At 31.5% G+C, this 22,158-nt stretch overlaps 1 protein-coding gene across 2 annotated transcripts in view; it reads left to right on the top strand.

Annotated features, from left to right (window-relative positions):
• The window catches only part of LOC102801624 (cyclic nucleotide-binding domain-containing protein 2-like), a 222,325-nt gene that overhangs the window by 117,699 nt on the left and 82,468 nt on the right, over positions 1-22,158 (top strand). For both annotated transcript variants that reach the window (XM_085496687.1, XM_085496689.1), the window contains one exon: positions 17,068-17,202. In XM_085496687.1, the coding sequence (XP_085352813.1) occupies positions 17,068-17,202 (135 nt within the window). The remainder of the gene's footprint in view (positions 1-17,067; positions 17,203-22,158) is intronic.

Below are 22,158 nucleotides of genomic sequence, written 5' to 3'. Positions count from 1 at the left end.
TGTATACCAATATATTATACAACACTCTACCTTTGTTTTCTGTAATGACCACATACTGACATATTGTATATCAATATATTATACAACACTCTACCTTTGTTTTCTGTAATGACCATATACTGACATATTGTATACCAATATATTATACAACACTCTACCTTTGTTTTCTGTAATGACCACATACTGACATATTGTATACCAAAGCATTATACAACACTCTACCTTTGTTTTCTGTAATGACCACATACTGACATATTGTATACCAATGCATTATACAACACTCTACCTTTGTTTTCTGTAATGACCATATACTGACATATTGTATACCAATATATTATACAACACTCTACCTTTGTTTTCTGTAATGACCACATACTGACATATTGTATACCAATGCATTATACAACACTCTACCTTTGTTTTCTGTAATGACCACATACTGACATATTGTATACCAATATATTATACAACACTCTACCTTTGTTTTCTGTAATGACCACATACTGACATATTGTATACCAATGCATTATACAACACTCTACCTTTGTTTTCTGTAATGACCACATACTCACATATTGTATACCAATATATTATACAACACTCTACCTTTGTTTTCTGTAATGACCACATACTGACATATTGTATATCAATATATTATACAACACTCTACCTTTGTTTTCTGTAATGACCACATACTGACATATTGTATACCAATATATAATACAACACTCTACCTTTGTTTACTGTAATGACCACATACTGACATATTGTATACCAATGCATTATACAACACTCTACCTTTGTTTTCTGTAATGACCACATACTGACATATTGTATACCAATATATTATACAACACTCTACCTTTGTTTTCTGTAATGACCACATACTGACATATTGTATACCAATATATTATACAACACTCTACCTTTGTTTTCTGTAATGACCACATACTGACATATTGTATACCAATATATTATACAACACTCTACCTTTGTTTTCTGTAATGACCACATACTGACATATTGTATACCAATATATTATACAACACTCTACCTTTGTTTTCTGTAATGACCACATACTGACATATTGTATACCAATGCATTATACAACACTCTACCTTTGTTTTCTGCAATGACCACATACTGACATATTGTATACTAATGCATTATACAACACTCTACCTTTGTTTTCTGTAATGACCACATACTGACATATTGTATACCAATGCATTATACAACACTCTACCTTTGTTTTCTGTAATGACCACATACTGACATATTGTATACCAATGCATTATACAACACTCTACCTTTGTTTTCTGTAATGACCATATACTGACATATTGTATACCAATATATTATACAACACTCTACCTTTGTTTTCTGTAATGACCACATACTGACATATTGTATACCAATGCATTATACAACACTCTACCTTTGTTTTCTGTAATGACCACATACTGACATATTGTATACCAATATATTATACAACACTCTACCTTTGTTTTCTGTAATGACCACATACTGACATATTGTATACCAATGCATTATACAACACTCTACCTTTGTTTTCTGTAATGACCACATACTCACATATTGTATACCAATATATTATACAACACTCTACCTTTGTTTTCTGTAATGACCACATACTGACATATTGTATATCAATATATTATACAACACTCTACCTTTGTTTTCTGTAATGACCACATACTGACATATTGTATACCAATATATTATACAACACTCTACCTTTGTTTTCTGTAATGACCACATACTGACATATTGTATACCAATGCATTATACAACACTCTACCTTTGTTTTCTGTAATGACCACATACTGACATATTGTATACCAATATATTATACAACACTCTACCTTTGTTTTCTGTAATGACCACATACTGACATATTGTATACCAATGCATTATACAACACTCTACCTTTGTTTTCTGTAATGACCACATACTGACATATTGTATACCAATATATTATACAACACTCTACCTTTGTTTTCTGTAATGACCACATACTGACATATTGTATACCAATATATTATACAACACTCTACCTTTGTTTTCTGTAATGACCACATACTGACATATTGTATACCAATATATTATACAACACTCTACCTTTGTTTTCTGTAATGACCACATACTGACATATTGTATACCAATATATTATACAACACTCTACCTTTGTTTTCTGTAATGACCACATACTGACATATTGTATACCAATATATTATAGAACACTCTACCTTTGTTTTCTGTAATGACCACATACTGACATATTGTATACCAATATATTATACAACACTCTACCTTTGTTTTCTGTAATGTCCACATACTGACATATTGTATACCAATATATTATACAACACTCTACCTTTGTTTTCTGTAATGACCACACACTGACATATTGTATACCAATATATTATACAACATTCTACCTTTGTTTTCTGTAATGACCACATACTGACATATTGTATACCAATATATTATACAACACTCAACCTTTGTTTTCTGTAATGACCACATACTGACATATTGTATACCAATGCATTATACAACACTCTACCTTTGTTTTCTGTAATGACCATATACTGACATATTGTATACCAATATATTATACAACACTCTACCTTTGTTTTCTGTAATGACCACATACTGACATATTGTATACCAATGCATTATACAACACTCTACCTTTGTTTTCTGTAATGACCACATACTGACATATTGTATACCAATATATTATACAACACTCTACCTTTGTTTTCTGTAATGACCACATACTGACATATTGTATATCAATATATTATACAACACTCTACCTTTGTTTTCTGTAATGACCACATACTGACATATTGTATACCAATATATTATACAACACTCTACCTTTGTTTTCTGTAATGACCACATACTGACATATTGTATACCAATATATTATACAACACTCTACCTTTGTTTTCTGTAATGACCACATACTGACATATTGTATACCAATATATTATACAACACTCTACCTTTGTTTTCTGTAATGACCACATACTGACATATTGTATACCAATGCATTATACAACACTCTACCTTTGTTTTCTGTAATGACCACATACTCACATATTGTATACCAATATATTATACAACACTCTACCTTTGTTTTCTGTAATGACCACATACTGACATATTGTATATCAATATATTATACAACACTCTACCTTTGTTTTCTGTAATGACCACATACTGACATATTGTATACCAATATATTATACAACACTCTACCTTTGTTTACTGTAATGACCACATACTGACATATTGTATACCAATGCATTATACAACACTCTACCTTTGTTTTCTGTAATGACCACATACTGACATATTGTATACCAATATATTATACAACACTCTACCTTTGTTTTCTGTAATGACCACATACTGACATATTGTATACCAATATATTATACAACACTCTACCTTTGTTTTCTGTAATGACCACATACTGACATATTGTATACCAATGCATTATACAACACTCTACCTTTGTTTTCTGTAATGACCATATACTGACATATTGTATACCAATATATTATACAACACTCTACCTTTGTTTTCTGTAATGACCACATACTGACATATTGTATACCAATGCATTATACAACACTCTACCTTTGTTTTCTGTAATGACCACATACTGACATATTGTATACCAATATATTATACAACACTCTACCTTTGTTTTCTGTAATGACCACATACTGACATATTGTATATCAATATATTATACAACACTCTACCTTTGTTTTCTGTAATGACCACATACTGACATATTGTATACCAATATATTATACAACACTCTACCTTTGTTTTCTGTAATGACCACATACTGACATATTGTATACCAATATATTATACAACACTCTACCTTTGTTTTCTGTAATGACCACATACTGACATATTGTATACCAATGCATTATACAACACTCTACCTTTGTTTTCTGTAATGACCACATACTGACATATTGTATACCAATATATTATACAACACTCTACCTTTGTTTTCTGTAATGACCACATACTGACATATTGTATATCAATATATTATACAACACTCTACCTTTGTTTTCTGTAATGACCACATACTGACATATTGTATACCAATATATTATACAACACTCTACCTTTGTTTTCTGTAATGACCACATACTGACATATTGTATACCAATATATTATACAACACTCTACCTTTGTTTTCTGTAATGACCACATACTGACATATTGTATACCAATATATTATACAACACTCTACCTTTGTTTTCTGTAATGACCACATACTGACATATTGTATACCAATGCATTATACAACACTCTACCTTTGTTTTCTGTAATGACCACATACTCACATATTGTATACCAATATATTATACAACACTCTACCTTTGTTTTCTGTAATGACCACATACTGACATATTGTATATCAATATATTATACAACACTCTACCTTTGTTTTCTGTAATGACCACATACTGACATATTGTATACCAATATATTATACAACACTCTACCTTTGTTTACTGTAATGACCACATACTGACATATTGTATACCAATGCATTATACAACACTCTACCTTTGTTTTCTGTAATGACCACATACTGACATATTGTATACCAATATATTATACAACACTCTACCTTTGTTTTCTGTAATGACCACATACTGACATATTGTATACCAATATATTATACAACACTCTACCTTTGTTTTCTGTAATGACCACATACTGACATATTGTATACCAATGCATTATACAACACTCTACCTTTGTTTTCTGTAATGACCATATACTGACATATTGTATACCAATATATTATACAACACTCTACCTTTGTTTTCTGTAATGACCACATACTGACATATTGTATACCAATGCATTATACAACACTCTACCTTTGTTTTCTGTAATGACCACATACTGACATATTGTATACCAATATATTATACAACACTCTACCTTTGTTTTCTGTAATGACCACATACTGACATATTGTATATCAATATATTATACAACACTCTACCTTTGTTTTCTGTAATGACCACATACTGACATATTGTATACCAATATATTATACAACACTCTACCTTTGTTTTCTGTAATGACCACATACTGACATATTGTATACCAATATATTATACAACACTCTACCTTTGTTTTCTGTAATGACCACATACTGACATATTGTATACCAATATATTATACAACACTCTACCTTTGTTTTCTGTAATGACCACATACTGACATATTGTATACCAATGCATTATACAACACTCTACCTTTGTTTTCTGTAATGACCACATACTCACATATTGTATACCAATATATTATACAACACTCTACCTTTGTTTTCTGTAATGACCACATACTGACATATTGTATATCAATATATTATACAACACTCTACCTTTGTTTTCTGTAATGACCACATACTGACATATTGTATACCAATATATTATACAACACTCTACCTTTGTTTACTGTAATGACCACATACTGACATATTGTATACCAATGCATTATACAACACTCTACCTTTGTTTTCTGTAATGACCACATACTGACATATTGTATACCAATATATTATACAACACTCTACCTTTGTTTTCTGTAATGACCACATACTGACATATTGTATACCAATATATTATACAACACTCTACCTTTGTTTTCTGTAATGACCACATACTGACATATTGTATACCAATATATTATACAACACTCTACCTTTGTTTTCTGTAATGACCACATACTGACATATTGTATACCAATATATTATACAACACTCTACCTTTGTTTTCTGTAATGACCACATACTGACATATTGTATACCAATGCATTATACAACACTCTACCTTTGTTTTCTGCAATGACCACATACTGACATATTGTATACTAATGCATTATACAACACTCTACCTTTGTTTTCTGTAATGACCACATACTGACATATTGTATACCAATGCATTATACAACACTCTACCTTTGTTTTCTGTAATGACCACATACTGACATATTGTATACCAATGCATTATACAACACTCTACCTTTGTTTTCTGTAATGACCATATACTGACATATTGTATACCAATATATTATACAACACTCTACCTTTGTTTTCTGTAATGACCACATACTGACATATTGTATACCAATGCATTATACAACACTCTACCTTTGTTTTCTGTAATGACCACATACTGACATATTGTATACCAATATATTATACAACACTCTACCTTTGTTTTCTGTAATGACCACATACTGACATATTGTATACCAATGCATTATACAACACTCTACCTTTGTTTTCTGTAATGACCACATACTCACATATTGTATACCAATATATTATACAACACTCTACCTTTGTTTTCTGTAATGACCACATACTGACATATTGTATATCAATATATTATACAACACTCTACCTTTGTTTTCTGTAATGACCACATACTGACATATTGTATACCAATATATTATACAACACTCTACCTTTGTTTTCTGTAATGACCACATACTGACATATTGTATACCAATGCATTATACAACACTCTACCTTTGTTTTCTGTAATGACCACATACTGACATATTGTATACCAATATATTATACAACACTCTACCTTTGTTTTCTGTAATGACCACATACTGACATATTGTATACCAATGCATTATACAACACTCTACCTTTGTTTTCTGTAATGACCACATACTGACATATTGTATACCAATATATTATACAACACTCTACCTTTGTTTTCTGTAATGACCACATACTGACATATTGTATACCAATATATTATACAACACTCTACCTTTGTTTTCTGTAATGACCACATACTGACATATTGTATACCAATATATTATACAACACTCTACCTTTGTTTTCTGTAATGACCACATACTGACATATTGTATACCAATATATTATACAACACTCTACCTTTGTTTTCTGTAATGACCACATACTGACATATTGTATACCAATATATTATAGAACACTCTACCTTTGTTTTCTGTAATGACCACATACTGACATATTGTATACCAATATATTATACAACACTCTACCTTTGTTTTCTGTAATGTCCACATACTGACATATTGTATACCAATATATTATACAACACTCTACCTTTGTTTTCTGTAATGACCACACACTGACATATTGTATACCAATATATTATACAACATTCTACCTTTGTTTTCTGTAATGACCACATACTGACATATTGTATACCAATATATTATACAACACTCAACCTTTGTTTTCTGTAATGACCACATACTGACATATTGTATACCAATGCATTATACAACACTCTACCTTTGTTTTCTGTAATGACCATATACTGACATATTGTATACCAATATATTATACAACACTCTACCTTTGTTTTCTGTAATGACCACATACTGACATATTGTATACCAATGCATTATACAACACTCTACCTTTGTTTTCTGTAATGACCACATACTGACATATTGTATACCAATATATTATACAACACTCTAACTTTGTTTTCTGTAATGACCACATACTGACATATTGTATATCAATATATTATACAACACTCTACCTTTGTTTTCTGTAATGACCACATACTGACATATTGTATACCAATATATTATACAACACTCTACCTTTGTTTTCTGTAATGACCACATACTGACATATTGTATACCAATATATTATACAACACTCTACCTTTGTTTTCTGTAATGACCACATACTGACATATTGTATACCAATATATTATACAACACTCTACCTTTGTTTTCTGTAATGACCACATACTGACATATTGTATACCAATATATTATACAACACTCTACCTTTGTTTTCTGTAATGACCACATACTGACATATTGTATATCAATATATTATACAACACTCTACCTTTGTTTTCTGTAATGACCACATACTGACATATTGTATACCAATATATTATACAACACTCTACCTTTGTTTTCTGTAATGACCACATACTGACATATTGTATACCAATGCATTATACAACACTCTACCTTTGTTTTCTGTAATGACCACATACTGACATATTGTATACCAATATATTATACAACACTCTACCTTTGTTTTCTGTAATGACCACATACTGACATATTGTATACCAATATATTATACAACACTCTACCTTTGTTTTCTGTAATGACCACATACTGACATATTGTATACCAATATATTATACAACACTCTACCTTTGTTTTCTGTAATGACCACATACTGACATATTGTATACCAATATATTATACAACACTCTACCTTTGTTTTCTGTAATGACCACATACTGACATATTGTATACCAATGCATTATACAACACTCTACCTTTGTTTTCTGCAATGACCACATACTGACATATTGTATACTAATGCATTATACAACACTCTACCTTTGTTTTCTGTAATGACCACATACTGACATATTGTATACCAATGCATTATACAACACTCTACCTTTGTTTTCTGTAATGACCACATACTGACATATTGTATACCAATGCATTATACAACACTCTACCTTTGTTTTCTGTAATGACCATATACTGACATATTGTATACCAATATATTATACAACACTCTACCTTTGTTTTCTGTAATGACCACATACTGACATATTGTATACCAATGCATTATACAACACTCTACCTTTGTTTTCTGTAATGACCACATACTGACATATTGTATACCAATATATTATACAACACTCTACCTTTGTTTTCTGTAATGACCACATACTGACATATTGTATACCAATGCATTATACAACACTCTACCTTTGTTTTCTGTAATGACCACATACTCACATATTGTATACCAATATATTATACAACACTCTACCTTTGTTTTCTGTAATGACCACATACTGACATATTGTATATCAATATATTATACAACACTCTACCTTTGTTTTCTGTAATGACCACATACTGACATATTGTATACCAATATATTATACAACACTCTACCTTTGTTTTCTGTAATGACCACATACTGACATATTGTATACCAATGCATTATACAACACTCTACCTTTGTTTTCTGTAATGACCACATACTGACATATTGTATACCAATATATTATACAACACTCTACCTTTGTTTTCTGTAATGACCACATACTGACATATTGTATACCAATGCATTATACAACACTCTACCTTTGTTTTCTGTAATGACCACATACTGACATATTGTATACCAATATATTATACAACACTCTACCTTTGTTTTCTGTAATGACCACATACTGACATATTGTATACCAATATATTATACAACACTCTACCTTTGTTTTCTGTAATGACCACATACTGACATATTGTATACCAATATATTATACAACACTCTACCTTTGTTTTCTGTAATGACCACATACTGACATATTGTATACCAATATATTATACAACACTCTACCTTTGTTTTCTGTAATGACCACATACTGACATATTGTATACCAATATATTATAGAACACTCTACCTTTGTTTTCTGTAATGACCACATACTGACATATTGTATACCAATATATTATACAACACTCTACCTTTGTTTTCTGTAATGACCACATACTGACATATTGTATACCAATATATTATACAACACTCTACCTTTGTTTTCTGTAATGACCACACACTGACATATTGTATACCAATATATTATACAACATTCTACCTTTGTTTTCTGTAATGACCACATACTGACATATTGTATACCAATATATTATACAACACTCAACCTTTGTTTTCTGTAATGACCACATACTGACATATTGTATACCAATGCATTATACAACACTCTACCTTTGTTTTCTGTAATGACCATATACTGACATATTGTATACCAATATATTATACAACACTCTACCTTTGTTTTCTGTAATGACCACATACTGACATATTGTATACCAATGCATTATACAACACTCTACCTTTGTTTTCTGTAATGACCACATACTGACATATTGTATACCAATATATTATACAACACTCTACCTTTGTTTTCTGTAATGACCACATACTGACATATTGTATATCAATATATTATACAACACTCTACCTTTGTTTTCTGTAATGACCACATACTGACATATTGTATACCAATATATTATACAACACTCTACCTTTGTTTTCTGTAATGACCACATACTGACATATTGTATACCAATATATTATACAACACTCTACCTTTGTTTTCTGTAATGACCACATACTGACATATTGTATACCAATATATTATACAACACTCTACCTTTGTTTTCTGTAATGACCACATACTGACATATTGTATACCAATATATTATACAACACTCTACCTTTGTTTTCTGTAATGACCACATACTGACATATTGTATACCAATATATTATACAACACTCTACCTTTGTTTTCTGTAATGACCACATACTGACATATTGTATACCAATGCATTATACAACACTCTACCTTTGTTTTCTGCAATGACCACATACTGACATATTGTATACTAATGCATTACACAACACTCTACCTTTGTTTTCTGTAATGACCACATACTGACATATTGTATACCAATGCATTATACAACACTCTACCTTTGTTTTCTGTAATGACCACATACTGACATATTGTATACCAATATATTATACAACACTCTACCTTTGTTTTCTGTAATGACCACATACTGACATATTGTATACCAATGCATTATACAACACTCTACCTTTGTTTTCTGTAATGACCACATACTGACATATTGTATACCAATACATTATACAGCACTCTACCTTTATTTTCTGTAATGACCACATACTGACATATTGTATACCAATTCATTATAAAACACTCTACCTTTTTTTTCTGTAATGACGACATACTGACATATTGTATACCAATTTATTATACAACACTCTACCTTTGTTTTCTGTAATGACCACATACTGACATATTGTATACCAATATATTATACAACACTCTACCTTTGTTTTCTGTAATGACCACACACTGACATATTGTATACCAATATATTATACAACACTCTACCTTTGTTTTCTGTAATGACCACATACTGACATATTGTATACCAATGCATTATACAACACTCTACCTTTGTTTTCTGCAATGACCACATACTGACATATTGTATACTAATGCATTACACAACACTCTACCTTTGTTTTCTGTAATGACCACTTACTGACATATTGTATACCAATGCATTATACAACACTCTACCTTTGTTTTCTGTAATGACCACATACTGACATATTGTATACCAATATATTATACAACACTCTACCTTTGTTTTCTGTAATGACCACATACTGACATATTGTATACCAATGCATTATACAACACTCTACCTTTGTTTTCTGTAATGACCACATACTGACATATTGTATACCAATACATTATACAGCACTCTACCTTTATTTTCTGTAATGACCACATACTGACATATTGTATACCAATTCATTATAAAACACTCTACCTTTGTTTTCTGTAATGACGACATACTGACATATTGTATACCAATTTATTATACAACACTCTACCTTTGTTTTCTGTAATGACCACATACTGACATATTGTATACCAATATATTATACAACACTCTACCTTTGTTTTCTGTAATGACCACACACTGACATATTGTATACCAATATATTATACAACACTCTACCTTTGTTTCCTGTAATGACCACATACTGACATATTGTATACCAATATATTATACAACACTCTACCTTTGTTTTCTGTAATGACCACATACTGACATATTGTATACCAATATATTATACAACACTCTACCTTTGTTTTCTGTAATGACCACATACTGACATATTGTATACCAATATATTATACAACACTCTACCTTTGTTTTCTGTAATGACCACATACTGACATATTGTATACCAATGCATTATACAACACTCTACCTTTGTTTTCTGCAATGACCACATACTGACATATTGTATACTAATGCATTACACAACACTCTACCTTTGTTTTCTGTAATGACCACATACTGACATATTGTATACCAATGCATTATACAACACTCTACCTTTGTTTTCTGTAATGACCACATACTGACATATTGTATACCAATATATTATACAACACTCTACCTTTGTTTTCTGTAATGACCACATACTGACATATTGTATACCAATGCATTATACAACACTCTACCTTTGTTTTCTGTAATGACCACATACTGACATATTGTATACCAATACATTATACAACACTCTACCTTTATTTTCTGTAATGACCACATACTGACATATTGTATACCAATTCATTATAAAACACTCTACCTTTGTTTTCTGTAATGACGACAGACTGACATATTGTATACCAATTTATTATACAACACTCTACCTTTGTTTTCTGTAATGACCACATACTGACATATTGTATACCAATATATTATACAACACTCTACCTTTGTTTTCTGTAATGACCACATACTGACATATTGTATACCAATATATTATACAACACTCTACCTTTGTTTTCTGTAATGACCACATACTGACATATTGTATACCTATTCATTATAAAACACTCTACCTTTGTTTTCTGTAATGACCACATACTGACATATTGTATACCAATGCATTATACAACACTCTACCTTTGTTTTCTGTAATGACCACATACTGACATATTGTATACCAACATATTATACAACACTCTACCTTTGTTTTCTGTAATGACCACATACTGACATATTGTATACCAATGCATTATACAACACTATACCTTTGTTTTCTGTAATGACCGCATACTGACATATTGTATACCAATATATTATAGAACACTCTACCTTTGTTTTCTGTAATGACCACATACTGACATATTGTATACCAATATATTATACAACACTCTACCTTTGTTTTCTGTAATGACCACATACTGACATATTGTATACCAATATATTATACAACACTCTACCTTTGTTTTCTGTAATGACCACATACTGACATATTGTATACCAATATATTATACAACACTCTACCTTTGTTTTCTGTAATGACCACACACTGACATATTGTATACCAATATATTATACAACATTCTACCTTTGTTTTCTGTAATGACCACATACTGACATATTGTATACCAATATATTATACAACACTCTACCTTTGTTTTCTGTAATGACCACACACTGACATATTGTATACCAATATATTATACAACACTCTACCTTTGTTTCCTGTAATGACCACATACTGACATATTGTATACCAATATATTATACAACACTCTACCTTTGTTTTCTGTAATGACCACATACTGACATATTGTATACCAAAGCATTATACAACACTCTACCTTCGTTTTCTGTAATGACCACATACTGACATATTGTATACCAATGCATTATACAACACTCTACCTTTGTTTTCTGTAATGACCATATACTGACATATTGTATACCAATATATTATACAACACTCTACCTTTGTTTTCTGTAATGACCACATACTGACATATTGTATACCAAAGCATTATACAACACTCTACCTTTGTTTTCTGTAATGACCACATACTGACATATTGTATACCAATGCATTATACAACACTCTACCTTTGTTTTCTGTAATGACCATATACTGACATATTGTATACCAATATATTATACAACACTCTACCTTTGTTTTCTGTAATGACCACATACTGACATATTGTATACCAATGCATTATACAACACTCTACCTTTGTTTTCTGTAATGACCACATACTGACATATTGTATACCAATATATTATACAACACTCTACCTTTGTTTTCTGTAATGACCACATACTGACATATTGTATACCAATGCATTATACAACACTCTACCTTTGTTTTCTGTAATGACCACATACTCACATATTGTATACCAATATATTATACAACACTCTACCTTTGTTTTCTGTAATGACCACATACTGACATATTGTATATCAATATATTATACAACACTCTACCTTTGTTTTCTGTAATGACCACATACTGACATATTGTATACCAATATATTATACAACACTCTACCTTTGTTTTCTGTAATGACCACATACTGACATATTGTATACCAATGCATTATACAACACTCTACCTTTGTTTTCTGTAATGACCACATACTGACATATTGTATATCAATATATTATACAACACTCTACCTTTGTTTTCTGTAATGACCACATACTGACATATTGTATACCAATATATTATACAACACTCTACCTTTGTTTTCTGTAATGACCACATACTGACATATTGTATACCAATATATTATACAACACTCTACCTTTGTTTTCTGTAATGACCACATACTGACATATTGTATACCAATATATTATACAACACTCTACCTTTGTTTTCTGTAATGACCACATACTGACATATTGTATACCAATGCATTATACAACACTCTACCTTTGTTTTCTGCAATGACCACATACTGACATATTGTATACTAATGCATTATACAACACTCTACCTTTGTTTTCTCTAATGACCACATACTGACATATTGTATACCAATGCATTATACAACACTCTACCTTTGTTTTCTGTAATGACCACATACTGACATATTGTATACCAATTCATTATACAACACTCTACCTTTGTTTTCTGTAATGACCACATACTGACATATTGTATACCAATGCATTATACAACACTCTACCTATGTTTTCTGTAATGACCACATACTGACATATTGTATACCAATATATTATACAACATTCTACCTTTGTTTTCTGTAATGACCACATACTGACATATTGTATACCAATATATTATACAACACTCTACCTTTGTTTTCTGTAATGACCACACACTGACATATTGTATACCAATATATTATACAACACTCTACCTTTGTTTCCTGTAATGACCACATACTGACATATTGTATACCAATATATTATACAACACTCTACCTTTGTTTTCTGTAATGACCACATACTGACATATTGTATATCAATATATTATACAACACTCTACCTTTGTTTTCTGTAATGACCATATACTGACATATTGTATACCAATATATTATACAACACTCTACCTTTGTTTTCTGTAATGACCACATACTGACATATTGTATACCAAAGCATTATACAACACTCTACCTTTGTTTTCTGTAATGACCACATACTGACATATTGTATACCAATGCATTATACAACACTCTACCTTTGTTTTCTGTAATGACCATATACTGACATATTGTATACCAATATATTATACAACACTCTACCTTTGTTTTCTGTAATGACCACATACTGACATATTGTATACCAATGCATTATACAACACTCTACCTTTGTTTTCTGTAATGACCACATTCTGACATATTGTATACCAATATATTATACAACACTCTACCTTTGTTTTCTGTAATGACCACATACTGACATATTGTATACCAATGCATTATACAACATTCTACCTTTGTTTTCTGTAATGACCACATACTCACATATTGTATACCAATATATTATACAACACTCTACCTTTGTTTTCTGTAATGACCACATACTGACATATTGTATATCAATATATTATACAACACTCTACCTTTGTTTTCTGTAATGACCACATACTGACATATTGTATACCAATATATTATACAACACTCTACCTTTGTTTTCTGTAATGACCACATACTGACATATTGTATACCAATGCATTATACAACACTCTACCTTTGTTTTCTGTAATGACCACATACTAACATATTGTATACCAATATATTATACAACACTCTACCTTTGTTTTCTGTAATGACCACATACTGACATATTGTATACCAATATATTATACAACACTCTACCTTTGTTTTCTGTAATGACCACATACTGACATATTGTATACCAATATATTATACAACACTCTACCTTTGTTTTCTGTAATGACCACATACTGACATATTGTATACCAATATATTATACAACACTCTACCTTTGTTTTCTGTAATGACCACATACTGACATATTGTATACCAATGCATTATACAACACTCTACCTTTGTTTTCTGCAATGACCACATACTGACATATTGTATACTAATGCATTATACAACACTCTACCTTTGTTTTCTGTAATGACCACATACTGACATATTGTATACCAATGCATTATACAACACTCTACCTTTGTTTTCTGTAATGACCACATACTGACATATTGTATACCAATTCATTATACAACACTCTACCTTTGTTTTCTGTAATGACCACATACTGACATATTGTATACCAATGCATTATACAACACTCTACCTATGTTTTCTGTAATGACCACATACTGACATATTGTATACCAATATATTATACAACACTCTACCTTTGTTTTCTGTAATGACCACATACTGACATATTGTATACCAATATATTATACAACACTCTACTATTGTTTTCTGTAATGACCACATACTGACATATTGTATACCAATGCATTATACAACACTCTACCTTTGTTTTCTGTAATGACCACATACTGACATATTGTATACCAATTCATTATACAACACTCTACCTTTGTTTTCTGTAATGACCACATACTGACATATTGTATACCAATATATTATACAACACTCTACCTTTGTTTTCTGTAATGACCACATACTGACATATTGTATACCAATATATTATACAACACTCTACTATTGTTTTCTGTAATGACCACATACTGACATATTGTATACCAATGCATTATACAACACTCTACCTTTGTTTTCTGTAATGACCACATACTGACATATTGTATACCAATTCATTATACAACACTCTACCTTTGTTTTCTGTAATGACCACATACTGACATATTTATACCAATGCATTATACAACACTCTACCTATGTTTTCTGTAATGACCACATACTGACATATTGTATACCAATGCATTATACAACACTCTACCTTTGTTTTCTGTAATGACCACATACTGACATATTGTATACTGACATATTATACAGTACTCCGGTATTTTCTTTTTAGGGTCCACGTATGTCACCGTCTTTGAAGACATCAAATACTCCCATGAAGGGGACACCGCATTCATTGAAGCGCAAAGTAAAAAAATACAGAACACCCCAAGAAAATGGGACAGAAGAGAATGCTGAGAAAACGCAGGTATGTGAACAGTAAGGAACGAATCACTGTATATTTTCATGATTAGGACTGGGCAAAAACATTCCTTGTGTGGTTATGGGATCTCGTTCTCGTTGGCATGGAAACATTTTTTTGTTACTTTTTGTTTTCTAAATTATTGATTGAAAAGAGGGATTACACTTGACTTAAATACCAATCGAATAGATATTGTAGGGGTTGAATTCAGTTGCCATATAAATAATTTTAAGCATGTTTTTTAAATTTATAACTCAAAACGTCATGACATTTTCAGGATGTGTTACCCTTGAAAAACAACTAACAATTTGTTGGATGTAACAATGGATAGGTTCATTGTCTGATTCATTTAGTGAAAAAAAACATTCAAGACAATTTGTTCTTTCTTTACAAAAAGTTTATATCAGTATGATAATTGTGTTTCGTCATACGAAGACATATTACATACATGTTAATTTCATTTGTTGCTGTTTGCACTCTTTAGATGCTTTATAGTAACTATACTATATGTAACTAAGAGACACTGACATAGCCATCCCTTAATATAAATACAGTGGTCATCCTGGGATTTAAACAAAGTACAATTGACATATAAACATATACACGGGATAAAAGTACATTGAAACGCTCACTGACAATGTGTGCAGTATTATATTAATTACATGTATGAGATGTAATGACAAGTCTCAGAACGTTCACAACAATTAATGTAGAAAGACATATCAAATATCATTCTAAGTAGTTCATTCATGAAGGTGTCTTCTATATTTATTAAATGGTCAAAATATATATAATGAAGTACACGAGAGGTCACTACTTTTGAACACATTTTTTATGCATCGTGTCTGTCTAAGTAACGTAATTAATTCTTTATTTTTATTATAGATACATAATGTACTCTAGTAGGTATTTTTTCGTAACTGAATATCCATTATTTGCTAACCGTTGTTTCTCATCTACTCGTTTTATACAAAAAATTATAATTCAAATTATCAGTAAAAAACATTATTGTAATACATGTTATGTAATATAATTTCATTATTTTCAAATTTCTGAACAATTATCTTTTTATACGTAAATTATACAAGATATGGTATAATACCAGTATTGAATGACAAGCTACATTAAATATGAAAAACTACATATAGTGGTTAATAATACATACATGTAAATAAATAACTAGTTTGCAAACTATTCGACCATGCAATGTTGTTTTATGGCGCCGTGGACGCCAGTATTTATTTATCGGTTTAAATAGAATGTTGGCTACAAATATGTCATTCTTTGTGACAATGGTTCAATGTGAATAAGTCGTAATTATTGTTAGCACTTACATGAACTCTAAATTAGTGCATAAATGGTGGCAGGCAATGATTTCGCGCCAAGATTTGTGATAATATCCTCCAAAATGTCAACGAATTACTGTGATGACAATAAGAACGATATCACCCATGCAATTATATTAAGCAGCTTTTTTTATTTAAATCTTAAACCTTTGAACACCTGAGTTAACCTATATTTTAGTCAACAGGGAAATAATCTCAATACGGCCCAACACTATAGAAAAAACACGAAAACAAAAATGTACAAAATGTTGCACTAAACTTCCGAGTTATATTTATTTAATCACATTGTACTCGTGACAATGAAATTTGCTATTATTTGTGATGGTGAGAAAAACACGACAAAATTATAAAATTGAATTATTATTATTAAATTAAGGTAACCCACTCGGATTTTGTTTTTCCACCCAGTCCTAAAATCTAAACAGCCATAACCTATAACAGTGTAGAGCACTGTGTTTTATTTGATCGACGAGTGATGTATTCAAGTGATGTTATGCACAGACTGAACAAATTGAATTAGCAATTTGCTATAATACTGATTGTATTGACATTTCATTCAATATCATTAATGGCTTCTAGTAAGCTGATGGTACTCAACTCAATGTAGCCTTAATTTCTAGCTTGCGTCGGCTCTACTTTATATTTACTAAACTACAAAGTTGGAAGTTGTCTTGGGTACGTTTTTCTATTAGTCTAAAATATATCATGCTAAATCCCCGTAATGTAAGCCACCGACAATAAGTAACTGTTTTCTTGGTAATATTGTACGTATATATTGTACGGAGGAAAGCGGCGTTTTTTATGTGTAGCCAATCATTCGTGTTGGACAGAGAGAAATAAAAAAAAACACGGAAAGGAAACGTAGCCGTCGTTAATATCCGTTATCATAAAGCTTCAAATGCAATAATTATTTTGAGTACGGATGAATTCTCATAAATGTCAGTGTCAGGGACACAGTCTAACTGCCAGAATCTTAGTTACTTTCTACGTGTTGTGTACACACATTGCGTGCAGTCTCGTACACAATTTGAGATGACAATTGTATGACAAAATAAAATAAATATGCCGTAAGGTGCTCGGATATATTGTTATGGAAACCGCATGTCGCATACGACTTGTTTACCACTTCCGTGTGACTGAGAATGTTCTAGAACCGTACTGTGTCTAGGTGGAATTTTTAGAAACTGGTTGAATAGGTAATAGAACACTGTAGGAGGCAATAAAAGGTAATGGAACATTCTAGAAATTTGTAGTAAGTTCCAGACTCATTATGTATGCTGATGTAATGGTCTGTTTATAGACAGTGTGGGTATATAGGGGAGTTGTTCAGCACTGAGATCAGATCAGAGATCTCGGTGAATTGTATTGGAGTTTAAGTATCTAGTAATTGGAGTAGTGGAGTTTTAACGCGTTATTGTACTTGATGTTTGCAGAGTATAATAATACCAGTACCAGTTGAAACCTCATCTGTTGGCTCCGTGTTCGTATTTTATCATCGCCGCCAGGGAAGACTTTCTGTTACTGTTGCCATTTTGGTATTTGAACCATCACACCTGTACTATACCAATTACGGTAATATTACATTGCGTGTGACACCGCATGTACTGGATTGTAGGGAATTCGTAATACCTCGGATATGAATATATACAATATAAACTATATGCAAACTAAATTGTACATGACACATAAATCACATCTGAATATGACAAGACGATGTCAACCAAATGAAAGCTACATTGTACATGACACATAAATCACTTCTGAATATGACAAGACGATGTCAACCAAATTAAAGCTACATTGTACATGACACATACACCACAACTGAATATGACAAGACGATGTCAACCAAATGAAAGCTACATTGTACATGCCACATACACCACATCTGAATATGACAAGACGATGTCAACCAAATGAAAGCTACATTGTACATGACACATAAATCACATCTGAATATGACAAGACGATGTCAACCAAATTAAAGCTACATTGTACATGACACATACACCACAACTGAATATGACAAGACGATGTCAACCAAATGAAAGCTACATTGTACATGACACATACACCACATCTGAATATGACAAGACGATGTCAACCAAATTAAAGCTACATTGTACATGACACATACACCACAACTGAATATGACAAGACGATGTCAACCAAATTAAAGCTACATTGTACATGACACATACACCACAACTGAATATGACAAGACGATGTCAACCAAATGAAAGCTACATTGTACATGCCACATACACCACATCTCAATATGACAAGACGATGTCAACCAAATGAAAGCTACATTGTACATGACACATACACCACATCTGAATATGACAAGACGATGTCAACCAAATGAAAGCTACATTGTACATGACACATACACCACATCTGAATATGACAAGACGATGTCAACTGAATGAAAGCTACATTGTACATGACACATACTCCACATCTGAATATGACAAGACCATGTCAACCAAATGAAAGCTACATTGTACATGACACATACACCACATCTGAATATGACAAGACGATGTCAACCAAATGAAAGCTACATTGTACATGACACATACACCACATCTGAATATGACAAGACGATGTCAACTGAATGAAAGCTACATTGTACATGACACATGCACCACATCTGAATATGACAAGACGATGTCAACCAAATGAAAGCTACATTGTACATGCCACATACACCACGTGTGAATATGACAAGACGATGTCAACCAAATGAAAGCTACATTGTACATGACACATACACCACATCTGAATAAGACAAGACGATGTCAACCAAATGAATGCTACATTGCACATGCCACATACACCACGTGTGAATATGACAAGACGATGTCAAACCAAATGAAAGCTACATTGTACATGCCACATACACCACATCTGAATAAGACAAGACGATGTCAACCAAATGAAAGCTACATTGCACATGCCACATACACCACATCTGAATATGACAAGACGATGTCAACCAAATGAAAGCTACATTGTACATGACACATAAATCACATCTGAATATGACAAAACGATGTTAACCAAATGAAAGCTACATTGTACATGACACATAAATCACATCTGAATATGACAAGACGATGTCAACCAAATGAAAGCTACATTGTACATGCCACATACACCACGTGTGAATATGACAAGACGATGTCAACCAAATGAAAGCTGCATTGTACATGCCACATACACCACATCTGAATATGACAAGACGATGTTAACCAAATGAAAGCTACATTGTACATGAGACATACACCACGTGTGAATATGACAAGACGATGTCAAACCAAATGAAAGCTACATTGTACATGCCACATACACCACATCTGAATAAGACAAGACGATGTCAACCAAATGAAAGCTACATTGCACATGCCACATACACCACATCTGAATATGACAAGACGATGTCAACCAAATGAAAGCTACATTGTACATGACACATAAATCACATCTGAATATGACAAAACGATGTTAACCAAATGAAAGCTACATTGTACATGACACATAAATCACATCTGAATATGACAAGACGATGTCAACCAAATGAAAGCTACATTGTACATGCCACATACACCAC

The sequence above is a fragment of the Saccoglossus kowalevskii genome, chromosome 3 (assembly GCF_978046115.1).
Source record: "Saccoglossus kowalevskii chromosome 3, keSacKowa6.1, whole genome shotgun sequence".
Classification (NCBI taxonomy): Eukaryota; Metazoa; Hemichordata; class Enteropneusta; family Harrimaniidae; genus Saccoglossus; species Saccoglossus kowalevskii.
Note: the sequence above shows the minus strand (reverse complement) of the source record. Positions and strands in the feature narration are given on the sequence as shown.